The sequence below is a fragment of the Chiloscyllium punctatum genome, chromosome 1 (assembly GCF_047496795.1).
Source record: "Chiloscyllium punctatum isolate Juve2018m chromosome 1, sChiPun1.3, whole genome shotgun sequence".
Taxonomy (NCBI): Eukaryota; Metazoa; Chordata; class Chondrichthyes; order Orectolobiformes; family Hemiscylliidae; genus Chiloscyllium; species Chiloscyllium punctatum.
In genome coordinates this window covers 126,051,219-126,069,175 of record NC_092739.1, presented here as the reverse complement: position 1 = coordinate 126,069,175, position 17,957 = coordinate 126,051,219, and the positions used below count along the sequence as shown (strand labels likewise).

At 42.8% G+C, this 17,957-nt stretch overlaps 1 protein-coding gene across 14 annotated transcripts in view; it reads left to right on the top strand.

Moving 5' to 3' along the window:
* nedd4l (NEDD4 like E3 ubiquitin protein ligase) overlaps positions 1-17,957 on the top strand; it is a 497,532-nt gene that overhangs the window by 375,114 nt on the left and 104,461 nt on the right. For all 14 annotated transcript variants that reach the window (XM_072573778.1, XM_072573770.1, XM_072573760.1 and 11 more), the window contains 3 exons: positions 1,374-1,473; positions 3,652-3,812; positions 9,278-9,401. In XM_072573778.1, coding sequence (XP_072429879.1) covers positions 1,374-1,473; positions 3,652-3,812; positions 9,278-9,401 — 385 coding nt within the window. The remainder of the gene's footprint in view (positions 1-1,373; positions 1,474-3,651; positions 3,813-9,277; positions 9,402-17,957) is intronic.

Sequence of the window (17,957 nt, the reverse complement as noted above, 5' to 3'; positions counted from 1 at the left end):
TTATTAAAAAGACATTAAAGCCATACAGTACACACTCGCATGAAGGATGAGTAGCTATACTTACTTATGAGGCAAAATGCAGTGAAGAGGATAATGGCTTGGGGGATTTTGTGGAGGTTTTAATAATTGTTCAGAAGTTTGGTAGGTTTAACAGATTTTTTTCTCCTCTGGGGAGTCAGTTATGAGGGATTTTAAACTTTACATTGACCAAGGATGACCAGAGGTGAATGTAGAAATATCTTCACAGCTGTTGCAATGTGGTATGCTTTGCCGGAGGGAGTTGAGATAGAAATTGCGTTTTTTTCAAAATATTGGAAATCAAGATAGCTGGCAAAATGCAGGGCAGAAGGATGAGTTTAATACTGTTTTGGCTAAGAGCCAGAAGAATCAGGATGGGATTGAAAAGTTGCCTTTAGTGCTAGAAATGTACACATTTCACTGGTTCTAAGTGTCTATGAGTTTTTCTTAAGTTGATATCTGAGATCAAGTAACTGAGTACAGAAGAAGCTGGAAACCCAGAATCTTAGCCAGAGACTTTTCCCCAGTGCAGGGTTGACTGGTACAAGAAGTCATAGTTTGAAGATATTAGGAGGAAGGTATAAAGCAGACGTCAGAGATAGGTTTTTTTACAGAGTTGTGAATGCATGGAATGCGTTACCAGCTGTGGTGGTAGAAGCAGAGTCATTGGGGACATTTAAGCGACTCCTGGACATGCACATGGATAGCAGTGAGTTGAGGGGTGCGTAAGTTGTCACTATATTTTACATTAGAATTAAATCTTGGCACAACAGCATGGGCCCAAGGGCCTGTTCTGTGCTGTACTTTTCTATGTTCTATGTTAATGTCTATATGAACCACTTACATACTGGATAAATTTAACGAATCATGTAGAATGACACGATTCTATCATAACAGACTTTGTTAGCATGTAATTTTGGAAATAAAATGTGACCAGAGTGGTCTCTGGTATTAGGAAATTGTTTTAAATATGCAAGAATGTGTTAATTAATTACATGACTGTTCCAGTTTAAGCATATGGATAAAATATTTCCGATTAAGACAATGTAAATTTGTATTTGATTCTTTTTCCTCGTGTTTTGGACTTAAAATTACATCATCCCACTGTCAATTTAAATGTTGGAAATTAATACTGATAAGAATTTTTTATTTACATCATAAATTAGCAATGTACATTGTATGTTCGTTCATTTAGAATAATTCACCTTTTTTATCATCTTGTTTGAATTTGAAAAGGGATGTAGTTTTTAGCACAGAATTTTCAGAGTCATCATTATATAGGCTAAAACCATTTCAAAAGGTCATGAGAGCAATTTCATTTTGGATTAAATTTATTTTAATTTTCACATTTCCAGTCATAAATCCCGAGTTAAAGGATTTCTGCGATTGAAAATGGCCTACCTGCCAAGGAATGGTGGACCAGAAGAGACACCCGAACAGAGGGAAGAATCTGAGGTATAAATCTGGGAATTGTGAAATTTATTCAATTACTTGTTGACAGTAGGTTTTTGCACATGTGAATTATATAGTAAAATTAAAAGCACTCAACTTGCTGAAGAAGAATTATGATTGATTTCATTTTTTTCCACCAGGTAAGTCTCACTGCCTTAATTATTTCTGTTAAAAGAAAACTTCAGAATTATTTTGGTTTTGGTCAGGGAATTGATAGGCGAGAGAATAATAGAAGGTCTGTTGACTGCCTTCTGAGTCATTATGTTTTCTCTCATGACTGGGATTGCAGAAAGCATCAGATATAGTGGAAGTTGTATGTTTAGCTAAGTATTTTGGAAACTTGTGTAATTGCCTACTGAGGTCAGAGAACTTTTTTTTTCATAGGGAATTAAAGAAATCAGCAAGATTTTGTGTAAACTGTGGAGTTTGTTGCTTAATGGATACGCAGTGCACATAGCTGTATTTATGTGATTGGTATTTCAGATTGTGATCTTACTCATGGTTCCTTTTGAACTCTGATTCAGTTTCTATCTCAGCTATACACTATTAATGTAAATATGCAATGCCCATTATCAGAAATAGATGGCTATTTAACAGAGCCAAATTACTCAGAAGTATGCTTTTCTTCTTACACTCGATCTGAGTCATCGAAATGACTGTTCATTCGTCGCAGCTTAAAATTCCAGGTGGACTAGCTCATTGTATATAGGGATGACTGGTTACCTCTGCACACTCGGAGAGCAGTGGTTTTTCTCGATACTTTGTGGTGAAAATAAGGTGAAGAACCGTGTATTGTAACATACTATTTTTTTAAAAGTGCAAAGCCATTCATGATTTATGATCTTAAATTATAATACACTTGCATTTCAATAACCCAAAGTATGTAGAGGAAAAAAAAACTAAACAAGGTAAGCTTTCCATTGTTTTGAAGGTCTGAGGGAAAAAATACTGATTAACCAGTGGGAGACTGTGTAGAATGAAAACTCTTGATATTACAGCTTGGTGATTGAGAAATTATATCAGGTGGTACTTCCACACATTAAAAGGAAATTGAAATCTGGAGCCTGGCTCTCAATAGTAATATCAATTTAAATTTTGAAGGTGGTGACTGATAGTACATTAGGTTAGAGTTTCTTCTGAAATGGAGCAAGATAAATGGAATTGCTCTAAGAATATGCCACGATCAAATGGAGTGGTAGAACTATTCCTGTGCATACGTTCACAATGTCCTGCGAGTGGACAATCATGCAAATAGTCTTGATTTCAAATAAATGAGGGTTTTCTAAAGGAGATTATAATCTGTCACAATTTTATGACCAAGAACAAAGCATTCTAATAGAACTATTATAATCCCACTTACCAACACTTTTGTCCCTTAACGGCACGCAACTACATACCTAAATCATAGAGCCCCTACGGTGTAGAAACAGGCCACTTGGCCCAACAGGTCCACATTGACCCATTCCCCTACCCTATTGTGCTGTATTTGCCCTGACTAATGCACCTAACCTAACACTATGGGCATGCCCAATTCACCTGGCCTGCACATCTTTGGACTTCAAAGGAAACCCACGCAGACACAGGAAGAATGTGCAAACTACACACAGATAGTCGCCCGAGGCTGGAGTCGAACTGTGGTCCCTGGTGCTGTGAGGCAGTAGTACGAACCACTGAGCCACGGTGCCATCCTACTTCTTTGAGGAAACCAAATACTACTTCAATGTTAGAGAATTTCTGCCTGTACCACCTTCCACATGCAGTGAGTTCCAGATTCTCACCCACTGGATAAAAAAGTTTTTTTTCCTCTCCTCTCTAAACCTTCATCCATGCCCATACATCTTGTCATTGATCCCTCATTCAACAGGGCAGGTTTCTTCCTGCATACCTTATCTGTGCTCCTCATAATCTTATATATCTCAATCATGTCCCTTCTCAATCTTGTCTACTCTGAGGAAAATTACCCCAAGCTGTCCAATCTCTCTTCATAAATGAAACTCTCCAGCCTTGACAACATCCCAGTCAATCGCAGACTCCTTTCTCTGTCTTGTACTTCTCCAACTTGTTAAGTCCATCAAAAGAGAGAATTCAATAGGAACTCTCTTGTTCCCACCACAGAAATGCTGCAATATTACTGTTGTATGGTTCGTTAATACTTTCCATTTTCTTTTCAATGCTGTTAAGCGTGCCTGGGATATGGTTGACCCCAATGATTCAGGTACACAACGCGAGCAACCGCTACCACCACTGCCACCTGGCTGGGAAGAGAAGACTGACAACCTGGGTCGGACATACTATGTGAATCACAATAACAGAACTACACAGTGGCAGCGACCAAGTCTAGTGTAAGTTGTCTATCGTCTGTTTCAGCTTACTTTGTTCTAAAAGTATTTGACAACTCCATCCATTTAAGCGACAATGGCTTGGAGATTGTACTCAGCAGAGAAAGTAAAACTTACTGACAAATGCAACATTGTGGGATTCTACATGGAGACTAACAGTAATTTGGTGCCGGATGTAACACAGCATCCTTTAAGATTTTTGGTGTTGAGTCAAAGATTCAACAGTGAGGCTTCTTACTAATCAGATTGCGGAATTCAAACTGAGTTGGTTGAATTGCTAACTATAAAGGGAAACACACTCTGAGGCTACCCAAAGCCTTGACACCATCTGTGTGGTGCAGATCAAGAGCATAAGATCATAACAAATAGGAACAGGAGTAGGCCATTTGGTCCCTCAAGCCTGCTCTACCATTCAGTGCTATCATGGTGATCTAACATGCCTCATGTCCACTTTGCTGACCTTTCCCATTAACCCTTGATTCCCCTACTGATTGAGAACTTGTATATATTTAAGGCTGAGATAACCAAGGACCCCATCGCTCTCTGTGGCAACGAGTTCCAAAGGCTATCAACCCTCAGAAGAAATTCCTCCTCATCTCAGTTTTAAACGGCTGCCCCTTTATTCTGAGATGATGCCCTCTGGTCCTAGACTCTCCCATGAGGGGCAATGTTCTCTCAGCATTTACCCTGTCAAGCCCATAAGAACCTTTTATATGTTTAATGAAATCACCTCATTTTAAGTTCCAGTGAGTAGAGTTGCAAACTGTTTAGCCTTTGCTGATAACACCTGCATAATACAATAATTCCAATTAGCTGGATCTGTACATCTTCAACATCCTCTGAAAACTGGATATCATCCAGAACAAAGCAACCATTTATTTGTCATTCCATCCAACTCTTTGAACATTCAATCCCTCCACCAATGGAACTTTCTAAGAAAACAAAGGTAGATAGATCCTTGTTAAGCATGGGGTTGAAAAGTTATCATGGGTATGTGAATTTACAATCAGATCAGCCATGATCTTATTCAGTGGTGGGGTAGGCTCAAAGGACTGAACGAGCACAGCTGTTCAGGCAGCATCGAACGAGCAGCGAAATCGGATGCTGCCTGATCTGCTGTGCTCTTCCAGCACCACTAAACCAGTATTTGGTTTTCAGCATCTGCAGTCATTGTTTTTACCTCAAAGGACTGAACGGTCTACTCCTGCTCCTGTTCTTAACTTGACACAATGTTGGTGTTACTTTATCAATGCTAGGTCAAAATCCTGGATTCCCCTTTGTCTCAGTACAGTCAGTGGGGGAGGGAGGGCACTATAGTGTATTCATGAGGCTAAGGAGTTCATAGAAGGGACTTTTAACCTTGCTGGGTGGCACTGTGGCTCAGTGGTTAGCACTGCTGCTTCACAGCACAGGAACTCAGTTCAATTCCAGCCTCAGGCAATTTGGAGTTTGCACATTCTCCCAGTGTCTGCGTGGGTTTCCTCTGGGTGCTCCAGTTTCTTCTCTCAATCCAAAGATGTGCAGGTTAGGGCCAGATTAAAATTGCCCGTAGTGTTCAAGGATTTGTAAGTTAGGTGCATTAGTCAGAGGTAAATATAGGATAATAAGGTAGGGAAATGGGTCTGTGGGTGGGTTATTCATCAGAGGGGTGGTGTGAACCTATTGGGCTGAATAGCCTGTTTCCACACTGTAGTGTTTCTGTGAAAAGATGTTCACCACACAGCTTAAAGAAGTTAAGGCAACGAGAGGCTTGATGACCCCCAGAAGAAGAGGGCCAGCTAGGTCATGAAGGAATACCCTGAATGCAAACCTTGGCCTGGTGAATGGTCCAGCTAATCAGCAGGGACAACGAAGTCTGAAGGGGCATACGTTAGTGAGTAGAGCAGACAGGAGCTTTTACAGATTCTCCAAGCAAACGATTTCCATATTATTCCTGATGCGACGAATTAGTGAGTGTAGAGCATTTGATTACATGGCTGGAGAGATGGTGCAGGATAGAGAGCTAGTTTCCTGAGGCATTGGGACCGTTTCTGTGAAGAAAGGGATCTGTACAATTTGGATGGTTACATCTGAACAGGAGTGGTACCAATATCCTTGCGGGGAGCTTTGGCTGATGCTGTTGGTGGTGGAGTTAAACTAAATTGGCAGGGGCCTGGGATCCTGACAATTTAGTTCAGAGTGGAGAGAAAAGGAGATGGAATTTGATATTAAAATGAGTGAGTCTAGAAGGCAGAGGAAACACAATGCAAGGATCCTGGAGAATAATATCAATGAGTTGGGGCCACAAATAGACACTTGGGAACATGATATCATAGCTATGGCCAAGACTTCACTGAAACATGGACAGGTTTGGCAGCTCAACTTTGCTGGTTATAGGGTATTCAGAAGAGTTAGGAAGTGAGGTAGAAGAGGGTGGGATTTACAATATTGATCAAGCAATCGATTATAGCAGCAAGGAGGGATATTTTGAAAGAATCACCATATGAGGCCCTATTGATAGAAATAAAAAACGCAAAAGGGCAAATATGCTTTTGAGTGTTTTCTGTTGGCCCCCCAAACAATCAAGACCACAGGATCAAATATGGCGTTACATTTTAGAGCTGTATAAGAATAATTAAGCATTAATAGTAGAGGATTTTAATTACCCGTATATTAACTGGGAAAGTTTTAATGTGCAAGCTAGGGCAAGAGCAGAGTTCTTCAGCTGCATACAGGAGAACTTGTTTAACTAGTCCATAGAAAGGCAAACAAGGAAGGGGACAATGATGGTCCTAATATTTGGAAGTTAGCCCAAGAACCCAGGATAGCATAAAGGTTAAGGTTAAATAAAAACGAAGAGCTTATGGAAGATATCATTGGTCCATATGAGAGAGCCCATATTCGAGCATAAAAAGTGCAGGGTAGGGGACTTAAAAACAAAAGTACAAACTCACTGTCTGGAAGGTAGTTGAATCAAAAACTCTTGTAACGTTCAAGGATTTAGATAATCAGCTATTGCCATGGGTCCAAAACTCAAAAATGGAATTAATGCAGGTGGATCATTTTTGACTGGTGTGGACATGATGGGCCAAATGACTTCCTTCTGAGCTATAAACATCAGAGTCAAAGTACCTCAACCGACAGGACTGTGGTAGTGTAGGAAGCTGAATAGAACATAGAACATAGAAGAATACAGCGCAGTACAGGCCCTTCGGCCCTCGATGTTGCGCCGATCAAAGCCCACCTAACCTACACTAACCCACTATCCTCCATATACCTATCCAATGCCCGCTTAAATACCCATAAAGAGGGAGAGTCCACTACTGCTACTGGCAGGGCATTCCATGAACTTACGACTCGCTGAGTGAAGAACCTACCCCTAACATCAGTCCTATATCTACCCCCCCTTAATTTAAAGCTATGCCCCCTTGTAATAGCTGACTCCATACGTGGAAAAAGGTTCTCACTGTCAACCCTATCTAACCCCCTAATCATCTTGTACACCTCTATCAAATCACCCCTAAACCTTCTTTTCTCCAAAGAAAACAACCCCAAGTGCCTCAGCCTTTCCTCATAGGATCTTCCTACCATACCAGGCAACATCCTGGTAAACTTCCTCTGCACCCGTTCCAGTGCCTCCACATCCTTCCTATAGTATGGCGACCAAAACTGCACACAATATTCCAGATGCGGCCGCACCAGAGTCTTATACAACTGCAGCATGACCTCAGGACTCCGGAACTCAATTCCTCTGCCAATAAAAGCCAGTACGCCATATGCCTTCTTCACTGCACTATTTACCTGGGTGGCAACTTTCAGAGATCTGTGTACATGGACACCAAGATCCTTCTGCTCTTCCACACTACCAAGTAGTCTACCATTAGCCCAGTAATCCATCTTTTTATTACTCTTACCAAAGTGAATCACTTCACACTTAGCTACATTGAACTCCATTTGCCACCTTTCTGCCCAGCTCTGCAGCTTCTCTATATCCCGCTGTAACCTGCCATATCCTTCCTCACTGTCTACAACTCCTCCGACTTTCGTATCATCCGCAAACTTGCTCACCCAACCTTCTAACCCTTCCTCCAGGTCATTTATAAAAATGACAAACAGCAATGGTCCCAAAACAGATCCTTGCAGAACACCGCTAGTGACGGCACTCCAAGATGAACCTTTGCCATCAACTACTACCCTCTGTCGTCTTCCAGAGAGCCAATTCCTAATCCAAACCTCCAACTCGCCCTCAATGCCATATCTCTGTATTTTCTGCAGTAGCCTACCATGGGGGACCTTATCAAACGCCTTACTAAAATCCATATATACCACATCTACCGCTTTCCCCTCATCTACCTCCTTAGTCACCTTCTCAAAGAATTCAATAAGGTTTGTGAGGCACGACCTGCCCTTCACAAAACCATGCTGACTATCCTTGATCACATCATTCTTATCCAGATGTGCATAAATCCTATCCCTTACAATTCTCTCTAAGACTTTGCCCACAACAGAAGTGAGACTCACTGGCCTATAGTTACTAGGATTATCCCTACTCCCCTTCTTGAACAAGGGAACCACGTTTGCTAGCCTCCAGTCCTCTGGCACTACTCCTGTCGACAAAGAGGAATGTTTTTGGTATACAGATTTGATAGGCTAAAGGACCTCTGCTGTACTACATGATTCAATGACTATAGTAGTTTTACAAAAAAGTGCTTCTCCACTCCCTTCTCCAGGACTATTGGTGATGAACAGCAAATTCTTGCCTTACCAGGGACACACCTTGTTAGTGAATAAAAATAAAATTGACATCCAACAGAAAGAAACTCTAAATGTAAAATCAAGTTTTCTGGATGAGTCAGCACTAGTTTTTCAAGTCAATAAAAATTCACTTTCTCTTGAGTGTGTCTAACTTTTTTTTTGTAATGTTTAATGTGGAACAAATTGACAATACCACAACATTGTATTTTTTGCATTGATTATGCAGTTTATTGATGAGGCCTATTGCAGTGCAAGCTGTGGAGTTCCAGGATATCTGTGACAGCAGCTTCTAGATTTTAACTGCGCATGTCCTGACCCCAGTACGATAATTACAAGCTGACTTAAAATGAGGAATTGCGAATGTTGGAGAACTGAAACAAAATAGAAATTGCTGCTGCAACTGAGTGGCTCTGGCAGTTTCAGTGGGGAGAATGCAGAGTTGACATTAACCCTGCTTTTCTCCCCACAGATGCTGCCAGACCTGCTGAGTTTTGCCAGCATTTTTCTGGTTTTGTTACAAGCTGATTTTAATTTGTCAGAATAAATGGTGATAGCCTCATCATTATCACCGACTCGAGAGTTAACCTGCTCTTTCTTGAGCTCTTGCGCAATATGGTTCAAGTTTTTTTTTGCAACTTAAATTCACTCATGGAATGTGAACCTCACTGACAAAGCTATTATTTTGTCCCAAGCACTTGATTAGGTAAGAATAATTTATTTCCTGTGCTTTGCAGAGATGTGGAAAATGAATCCGATACCAACATTCGGCAGATCCACCAAGAAGCTCACAGAGTGTTTCGATCTCGTCGACATATTAGTGAAGATTTGGAAACTACAGAAAATCGGGATAGTGGTGATGTAAGTCATCAAAAAGCATTTTCTAACTTTGTTTGTGCATGTGCAGTCAATGTAACCTAATATTAAATGCACATGGCCCTTCAAAGGACATGTATTGTGGTACTAACCAAAGAGACATCAGGGCAGGTACTGCCCAGCTAGAACTCCTACTAACCATGCATTGAGTGGAAATGAAAGGAAGATTGGATTGGGAGAGGCAATGACCTAGTGGTATTATTGCTATGGGGCGGCACGGTGGCTCAGTGGTTAGCACTGTTGCTTCACAGCACGAGGGACCCAGGTTCGATTCCTGCCTCGGGTGACTGTCTGTGTGGAGTTTGCACTTTCTCCCTGTGTCTGCGTGAGTTTCCTCTGGGTGCTCCGGTTTCCTCCCACAGTCCAAAGATGTGCTGGTCAGGTGAATTGGCCATGCTAAATTGCCACAGTGTTAACTGCATTAGTCAGAGGGAAATGTGTCAGAGGGTCGCTGTGGACTTATTGGGTTGAAGGGCCTGTTTCCACATTGTAGGGAATCTAATCTAATCTACATGTTCAAGCACTGAATCTTTGATAAGTAAAAGAGGTTAATAGACTCGGAATTTTCTGTGTGCAAAATCATACTCATGAGAGAATGATTGATTGCCAACAGAGAAAAATAGCTTTTAGTTAGGTAAGGTAATGGGTGGGAAACTAGAATTTGAAAACTTTGGAGATGGGATGGCAATTTGGTGGAATACCAATTTTGAAATGAAGGGAAACCAATCTGAGGAAAGGGGATCCTTTGCACTGTGATTGTATTAAGCATGCATCACAATACTGTGTGATTCATAGCAGGATGGCTCCTCTTTGTTCTCTCCGAGTCTTTAAGATCATGATGAAACCTAGTATGTCCAAAAAAGGTTAGAAAAACTTTTTATTCAACTCTAAATATTAGGTTTTATTCTTAATACCTTCACACGCTTGTCCTTGGAAGATCTATTGTAACATTCAGAAGGGGGCTTTGGGATTTTAACCCAGCATCAATGAAGAAACAGCAAAATGGTTCCATCTTGGGAAGATGTGAACTTTGAAAGGATGGTGTGCCTGATCAACAACCTGTTTTTAGGCCACATGGATGCATTCGGTCATCAGTGGGCCATGGGTCTGCAGGTCAGGCCTTTCTCAAAATCAAGATAGCATTTGATTAAATGTACCAGCAAGGAGATGAAAACATTAAGGTCAGTGAGAATCGGGGATAAAACTAAAATGGGGAAATTCTAGACAATGACAGGTCATACAACAGAAACCAAATAACAATTTCTAAGCAAAAGAAAGTGAGACGTTAGGGAAGAGAAGACACTCAAGAAGAGAGTTTTACCTGAATAAGCCGGAATCTTGCTCAGCTAGAATTCCTAGTTAAGAATAAAAGAAATTCCATGTGGCTGAAATACAGAACCAGAGGACACAGTTTAAAAATAATGGGTAGGCCATTTAGAACAGAGTTGAGGAGAAACTTCTTCACCCAGAGAGTGGTGGATAAATAGAATGTTGTGCCCCAGAAGACAGTGGAGGCCAAGTCTCTGGTTACTTTAAAGAAAGAGATGGATAGAGCTCTTAAGGATAGTAGAATCAAGGGTTATGGGGATAAGGCAGGAACAGAATACTGATTGTGGATGATCAGCCATGATCACAATGAATGGTGGTGCTGGATCGAAGGGCTGAATGGCCGAGTCCTGCACCTATTATCTATTGTCTGCATCATTCTATAACTAGTAGTGCAGACACTAAATGGAATAGCCACCATCTGTTCTGCATGATTTCTATAATTAATAGAACAGATGGTGGCTATTCCATTTAGTGTCTGCACAAATTATTTGAAGAAAATATTCCATTCGTCCTACCTATGCTCTTTGTCCATTTAATGGAAAACTTCTCCTATTCAAGGGTTCACCCAATTTCCTTTTGAAACTTACCTTTGACTCTTCTCATCACCTTTCAGGCAGTACCTTTTAAATCATAGCATCTTGCAGCATTTCTCCTCATTTTGCCTTGGGTTCTTCAGCGTTTAATATGTTTTGCCTTGTTAGACACATAGGCTACTGAAAACAATTTCTCCTTATTGACATCTTTCAAATCCCTTCACATATTTTGGAACAGCTACAAAGTCCATAGCCTTTTCAAAAAAAAGCAAAGAACTGCAGATTCTGGAAGTCAGAAATGAAAACAGAAATTGCTGTAAAATCTCAGCAGGTCTGGCAGTATCTGTGGAGAGAAAGCAGAGTTTTGTCACCTGAAAGGAATACTCAAACGTTTTTCCCTGTGACTGGCAAAGGAGAGGGAGTCGACTCAGACTTTAGTCAAATAAACCCTTCTTTTTTATTGAAGTCTTTCGTTACCAGTAATCAATGTAAAACATTTATTACAACATTTACTTTTTACTTCATCTAATTTAACTTCAACTCTAACTCACTTCGGTTGATTTCACTCTTTTCTTTAACTTATTTACATTTAACTCTAACTTTGTAATTTTGGCTTGAAACAAATGCCAGCCAAATTTGAAGCAGCTAACTTTCGTTTTTGTGTAGATCTTACCTCATGATCCTTTTGTTTCTCCAAAGATAGGTTCAAGGCACATGCTTCTCAAATTGGTCTCAAGAGCTCACTCCTACCAAATCCTTTGTGCTGGGAGCTTGTATCTCAAAGTGTGCTCATTTTTCAGAAACTTCTCTGGCACTCAGCCAATGAACTGACCAAGCATGGTCACAATGTTCAATCCCAACCAATGGAGCTTATTGACAAGCAGTTCCCACATCTTAATACCAAGTCATGATCAGTCACAAGTCATGTTCCATATAAGATAATAAAGTGCCACCCTATCTGTCAGACCACCATGAAACCTTGCCTATTTGATCAACAAAGCAAATTTCAAGTCTTAGCTTTCAGGATAAGTCACAACATGTCCTCGCTGCAGTTTTAGCCAAGGTCAGACTTTAAACAAGTTTGACCAAAGTCCCAGCACGTTTGATTATAGTTTTTAACCAGTCTGATAGCCATTATTCCTCCTGGCCACCTGGCTGTAGTTTTGGGTCCGGTGATTCTCCTTCAGAACTGATGGTAGCTTGGAAAAGATTGGTGTGTATGTATACTGAAAGTAGAGTTGGGGGAGCAGGGAGGAGTAAGTGATAGCTGGAGATGGAAACCAGAGAGAGAACAACAGTTAGGCAGACAAAAAAAAAAATAGATGAAGGTCAGCCTGGGCTGGGAGATCAGTAGCTGCTAATGGGGACCATTTGTAGCTGACAGTGGGAAGCAGCCATGTGATGACGAGGTCTAGGGATTTGGAGAAAGTGCTCAGGCCTGAAAGTTATTGAACTTTATATTAAATCTGGAAGGCAGCAGGGCCCCTAAGCAGATAATGTGATGCTGTCCACAGTTAATTTTCACTTAGGAATGCAGAATGGCAAGAGTCCACAAAAGATCAGAATGGATCCTACTCTTCTGTGTTCATGTCATTAAAACTAATGAACAGCGTGACATCAGTGTGAAGCAACCCAGGCCTTTGCACCAATGTTTTGGGATTTATTTTCAAAGTCTGTAAGTTTAGTGTCATATCAGGTAATTTAGCAATGTGCACATTTATGATACCTCATTTATTGCCCACCCAATTCCCAACCGCTACGTGCAAAAGTTATATAATTACAGTAAAATCCATGGAAAAAGTACTTCACAATCAAGTGTACTGAAGTACATGCCCATTTCTAACTGATCCAGCTCTCACACAATCCTAGAGCCTCATACGAGAAAGGGGTACTTGTGATCCAGCGTATCTGTGTCAGCACTGTAAAACAGCTGTCAAATTTGTTGCACTTTTTCTGATCTTTGCTCAGGTGAGGAATAGTGAAAGGAAGAAAAAGTGGGTATTTGGCACAATTTTGGAAAGGATCGATGCATGTTTAAAATCAAGTATATTTTCCAATACAGATTATTACCATTTATCTGAGGGTGCATAACAGTCGTCACAAGGAAGAGAGAGCATACACATGGTGCCTTGAAGTTTAATAGTACTAAAGGCATATGCAAGTAATCTATTCAGACTTGAGACGTTGGTGTAAATGCAGAAAACGTGACTTGAATAAATTGGGATAAGGTATTGGGAATAAAGAGTACATTATGTAGAAGAGGTTTACAAATCTGATAGACTGAAGTGCAAAATAGAGGATGATTATTTATAAATTGTCCCATAATAAATTATTTACAACATAAATTCTTGTCACAGGTCAAATTAAATTTGAACTAACTGAGTAGTTGTAAGTCAGGACCTAAAGACCACTTCGGTTTCTGATAGTACAAAGAAGAACAATACAGCAAAGGAACAGGCCCTTCAGCCCTCCAAGACTGTGTTGCCACATATTGCCCTTCCATGCTAAAACAGTCTTCACTTACAGGATCTGTATCCCTCTATTCCCTTCCTATTCATATATTCGTCCAGGTGCTACTTGAATGCTGCTATTGTGTCTGCTTTTATCGCCATCTCTGGCTGCTTGTTCCAGGCACTCACCATCCTTTGCAAAAAACTTGCCCCTCACATCTGATTTAAACAACGGCCCTCCCCACCCCACCTTGCATCTGTGTCCCCAAGTAATTGACCCCTCCACCCTGGGGAAAAAACCTCATACTTTCCACTCTATCCGTTGCCATTCACAATCTTATAATCTTCTAACAGGGCGCCCCTCAACCTCCTGCATTGCAGTGAAAACAACCCAGCCTATCCAACCTTTCTTCATAGCTAAAATCCCCCATACCAGGCAACATCCTGGTAAACCTTTTCTCTATCCTCTCCAAAGCATCCACATCCTTCTGGTAGTGTGCTAATCAGAACTATATGCACCATTCCAACTGTGGTCTAACTGAAGTTCTATAAAGCTGTAGCATAACTTGTCTATCCTTATGCTTAATGCCCCTTCCAATAAAGGGAAGTATGCCTTAAGCCTTTTTTTACTACCTTATCTACCTGCGCTACCACCTTCAGTGAACTGTGGACCTGTACTCCCAGATCCCTCTGCATATCAATACTCCTAAAGGTTGTGCCATTCCTTGTATAATTTCCACTTGTACTTGACCTTCCAAAATGCATCACATCACATTTGTCTGGATTAAACTCAGTCTGTCATTTTTCTGCCCATGCATCCAACTGATCTATATCCTGTTTTGCTACTGACAATCCTCCTCACTATCTGCAACTCCACTAGTCTTTTTGTCATCTGCAAACTTAGTAATTAAGCCAACTACATTTTCCTCCAAATAATTTATGTAGATCAGAGGTTCCAGCACTGATCCCTGTGGAATACCACTAGTTGTAGCCCTCCACAAGGAGTGAGGCTGTCCTTGGGGCTTTGGGAGCAATTTTGCTAACTGAGGGTTAGGAAGTCTATTGTCAGGCTGTCTCAGGAAGTGTATTCCCTGGTCTGGAAGTCACTTGAGTCATCTCCTGTTGGCTGCCTTGTGTCTTAGTTAGCCTGTTTGGTCAAGGCTGAGGCACTCTGGTTATTTTTCTTGTGGCTTAGGCAGACATGGATCTTTGTGCTCTTTGTGGCCATACTGTGGGTGGACAGGGAAGTGGATTTTCTCCCATAATTCCCCTTTTTGTTTTGTTTTAAGGAAGTGATGAAAAGGGAGCAATGCAGCTGGAGCCAGAGGGGATTAGATGGTGGGGGTTCGGAATCAGAGGGATAGTTGGCGCACTAGCTCCAGCCAGCCTCCCATCTGGGTGGCTGGATGCTTCTGAAGCAGATAGACCCCATGGGTGGCCCCAGTCCAGTAGTGTCAGTAAGGAGCAAGGCCAGGGGTTCGTGGAGGAGGTTTATGTCAGGTAGAACCAACGTTTAAATTTATCTAACTGGTCCCCCACAGACATCCAGCAGGCTGTGGCATTACCCTCGTAGCTGGTCATTTACGGCTGGTGTGATGACCTCAGGGACCTGTCCCGTTCCAGCCACCGTTCAGCCATGTCTGAGGTGTTAAAGGGATCTGATCTCAGGGGAATGCCTCCATGGGCGGGGACACAATGGCAGACTCTGCAGGCGGGTCTGTTTGACTCTCTAGGCACAGGCATAGTCCACGTGTTGATCCTCAACTCCCAACCAGGTAGGTGCCTGACCACATGTGCCCTTTCCCCAGTGATCCCTGGTGTGAGGGAGATGATGACGATGGCTGTGGCGAGTGGCTGGATCCTTCCTCGCTGTTGAAGATGTTATTTGTTGTTCTTCCGGATTATCATCCTGTGGGGGCGGAGCTCTCTTGCAGCAGGTTGCATGTGTCCCCTCTGGTCTTCCTTCCAGCTTGACAGCTGTCCGGCTTGTTGAAAGAACCAGGAATGAGCCTTTCCAGTGATTTTGTCATAATATGGTGCCCAGGTTGGAAAGGATGAATTGGCTCTCATTTGGGTGTGGGCAATGCCACTTTTACCGAATCCTGATTTAAATTATTTTCCTGAGGACCTGGACCAAATCCAGCAGAGCCCCCTGTGTCAGGAGCAGTGCTGTGTCAATGACAGTTTTGGGAGCCTGGTAGCTGTGGACATGTGTCACCCATAAGCTCCTCAAAAGGGGTGAGCCCGGTGGTGTGGTTCACCTGACCATGTATGGTGCAGAGAACCAGTGGCAAGGCATCTGGCCAGGTCAGGCCCGTGTCTTGGGTGATTTTGGTGGGGGTAGTTTTGAGTGTGCCATTCATCTGTTCCACCATTCTGGATAACTGGAGCTGGTGGGGAATCTGGTGCCTCTACAGCATTCCCAGTGCTTCACCAATGCCAGTAGTCAGTTTTGCCATAAAGTGGATCCCCCTGTCCATCTTGATGTTCCCCAGGACCCCGAATCTGGGAATAACATCTTGTAGGAGACGTTAGACCACTGTTCATGCGTCATCCTTCTTAGTGGAGAATGCTTCCACCCATTTTGAAAACATGTCAATAATGACGAGGATGTATTTGAACCCTGGCTTTGGAGCATGTGGGCAAAGTTGATCTGTAAATGGGTGAAGGGCCCCTCAGGGACAGGTCAGTGGTCATGCCTAGCCACAGGCTTCCCTGCATTGTTTGCAGACAAATAAAGCACCATGTTAGCAGGGCTTGGGCACCGGCAGTGAATCCCGGTGCATACCAAGATTGCTTGACAGCGTGTATCATCCTTCTCTTGCCTGTGTGGCCGATGGCATGGGCTGCTAGGACTAATGCTTGCAGGTAGGCTCGTGGACAGATACTGTGGCCATTGGGGTGGACAAGCAGCCATAAGGAAGGTGACTGTTTAGCTCCAAGACAGGCCCAGCTTTCCTTCTCCTCTCATGGAGCAGCATCGTGAACAGCTCGCACTGCTGCCATGGGGTCAGAGGATTCTGGGGCTTTTGCCATTTTGGTAGCCTGCAGGACGTACGTGGTGGAGTGCAACACAACTTCCCTAGCTGCTGTGTCAGCGGATGTATTTCCGTGGGTGACAGGGTCACTGGCCACGGTATGGGCAGCGCAGTTACAATGATAGCATGTGGGATTGGCAACCTCCTGGCTTCCCTACTGAAGTGATGAGCCCTCGCTCTTTCCAGATCATTCCAAAAGCCTATCTGGAGTCTGTATAAATGTTGGCTGTGTTGCCCTGTGCAATGACGCAGGCTCGGGTGAGGGCGAGTAGCTCCACAGCTTGTGCGAATGTCCCGTCTACTAGAGCAGCTGATAGGGGTGCAGATATCATAGCCTGCCAGTGTACATTGGTCCATGGGTCCAAAGGAGGACCCATCTGTAAACAAAGTACAAGGTCAGGGTTATCGAGTGGCCTCTCAGAGAGGTCAGAGCATGGGGGTAATAACCTGCTGTCTGAGGTCTGCATTGTCATCTGCAGAGGCGTTCTGGGTGAGGGGAAGGAGGGTAGTGGGATTCAAAGCAGGGACGCACCAGAGGGAAAGGTTGGCCTTGGATAGTAACGTGACCTCGTAACCAATTCTCCGGGCAGCAGTAAAATGTTGTGTTGCTGCTGAATTGAGCAGCAGGGAGACCAAATGGGGGACGAGAACAGTGCAGGATAATCCAGCACAATGGGGGTGGCTATTTCCATGGTTAATGTGGCAGTTGCCAGAGCCCTCAAACATGCCGGTGTTCCCCTTACAGTGCCCGTATGATAACTGGACACAGTAAAAAGCAATCAGTCCCCATGAAGCTGAGTCACAATGCTGGATGTCAACCCTTCTGTCTCAGTCACATATGGATAAAATGGCTGCATGTAGTTCTGGACCCCCAGAGCAGGTGCGGAGACTAGACGTTTTAAGTCGGTGAAGGCGTGTTCCACCTCAGGTGTCCAGTATTCCTTTGCTGCTGCTTAGGTGAGGGTGCCCCATGTAGGGGAGCATTGATGGCATGGTGGTCAGGAATCCAGTGCCTGCAATAGTTAATCATTCCCAGGAAAGCTTGCAGCTGAGTCCTGATGGCAGGCAGAGGGAACTGGGTAATGGCTGCCACCCGCTCCTTAGAAAATGCTCTGAGGCCATGCGAGAGGTCGTACCCCAAGTACTGAACTTTTTGCTGGCAGAACTGCATTTTTCCAACCAAGACCCTGT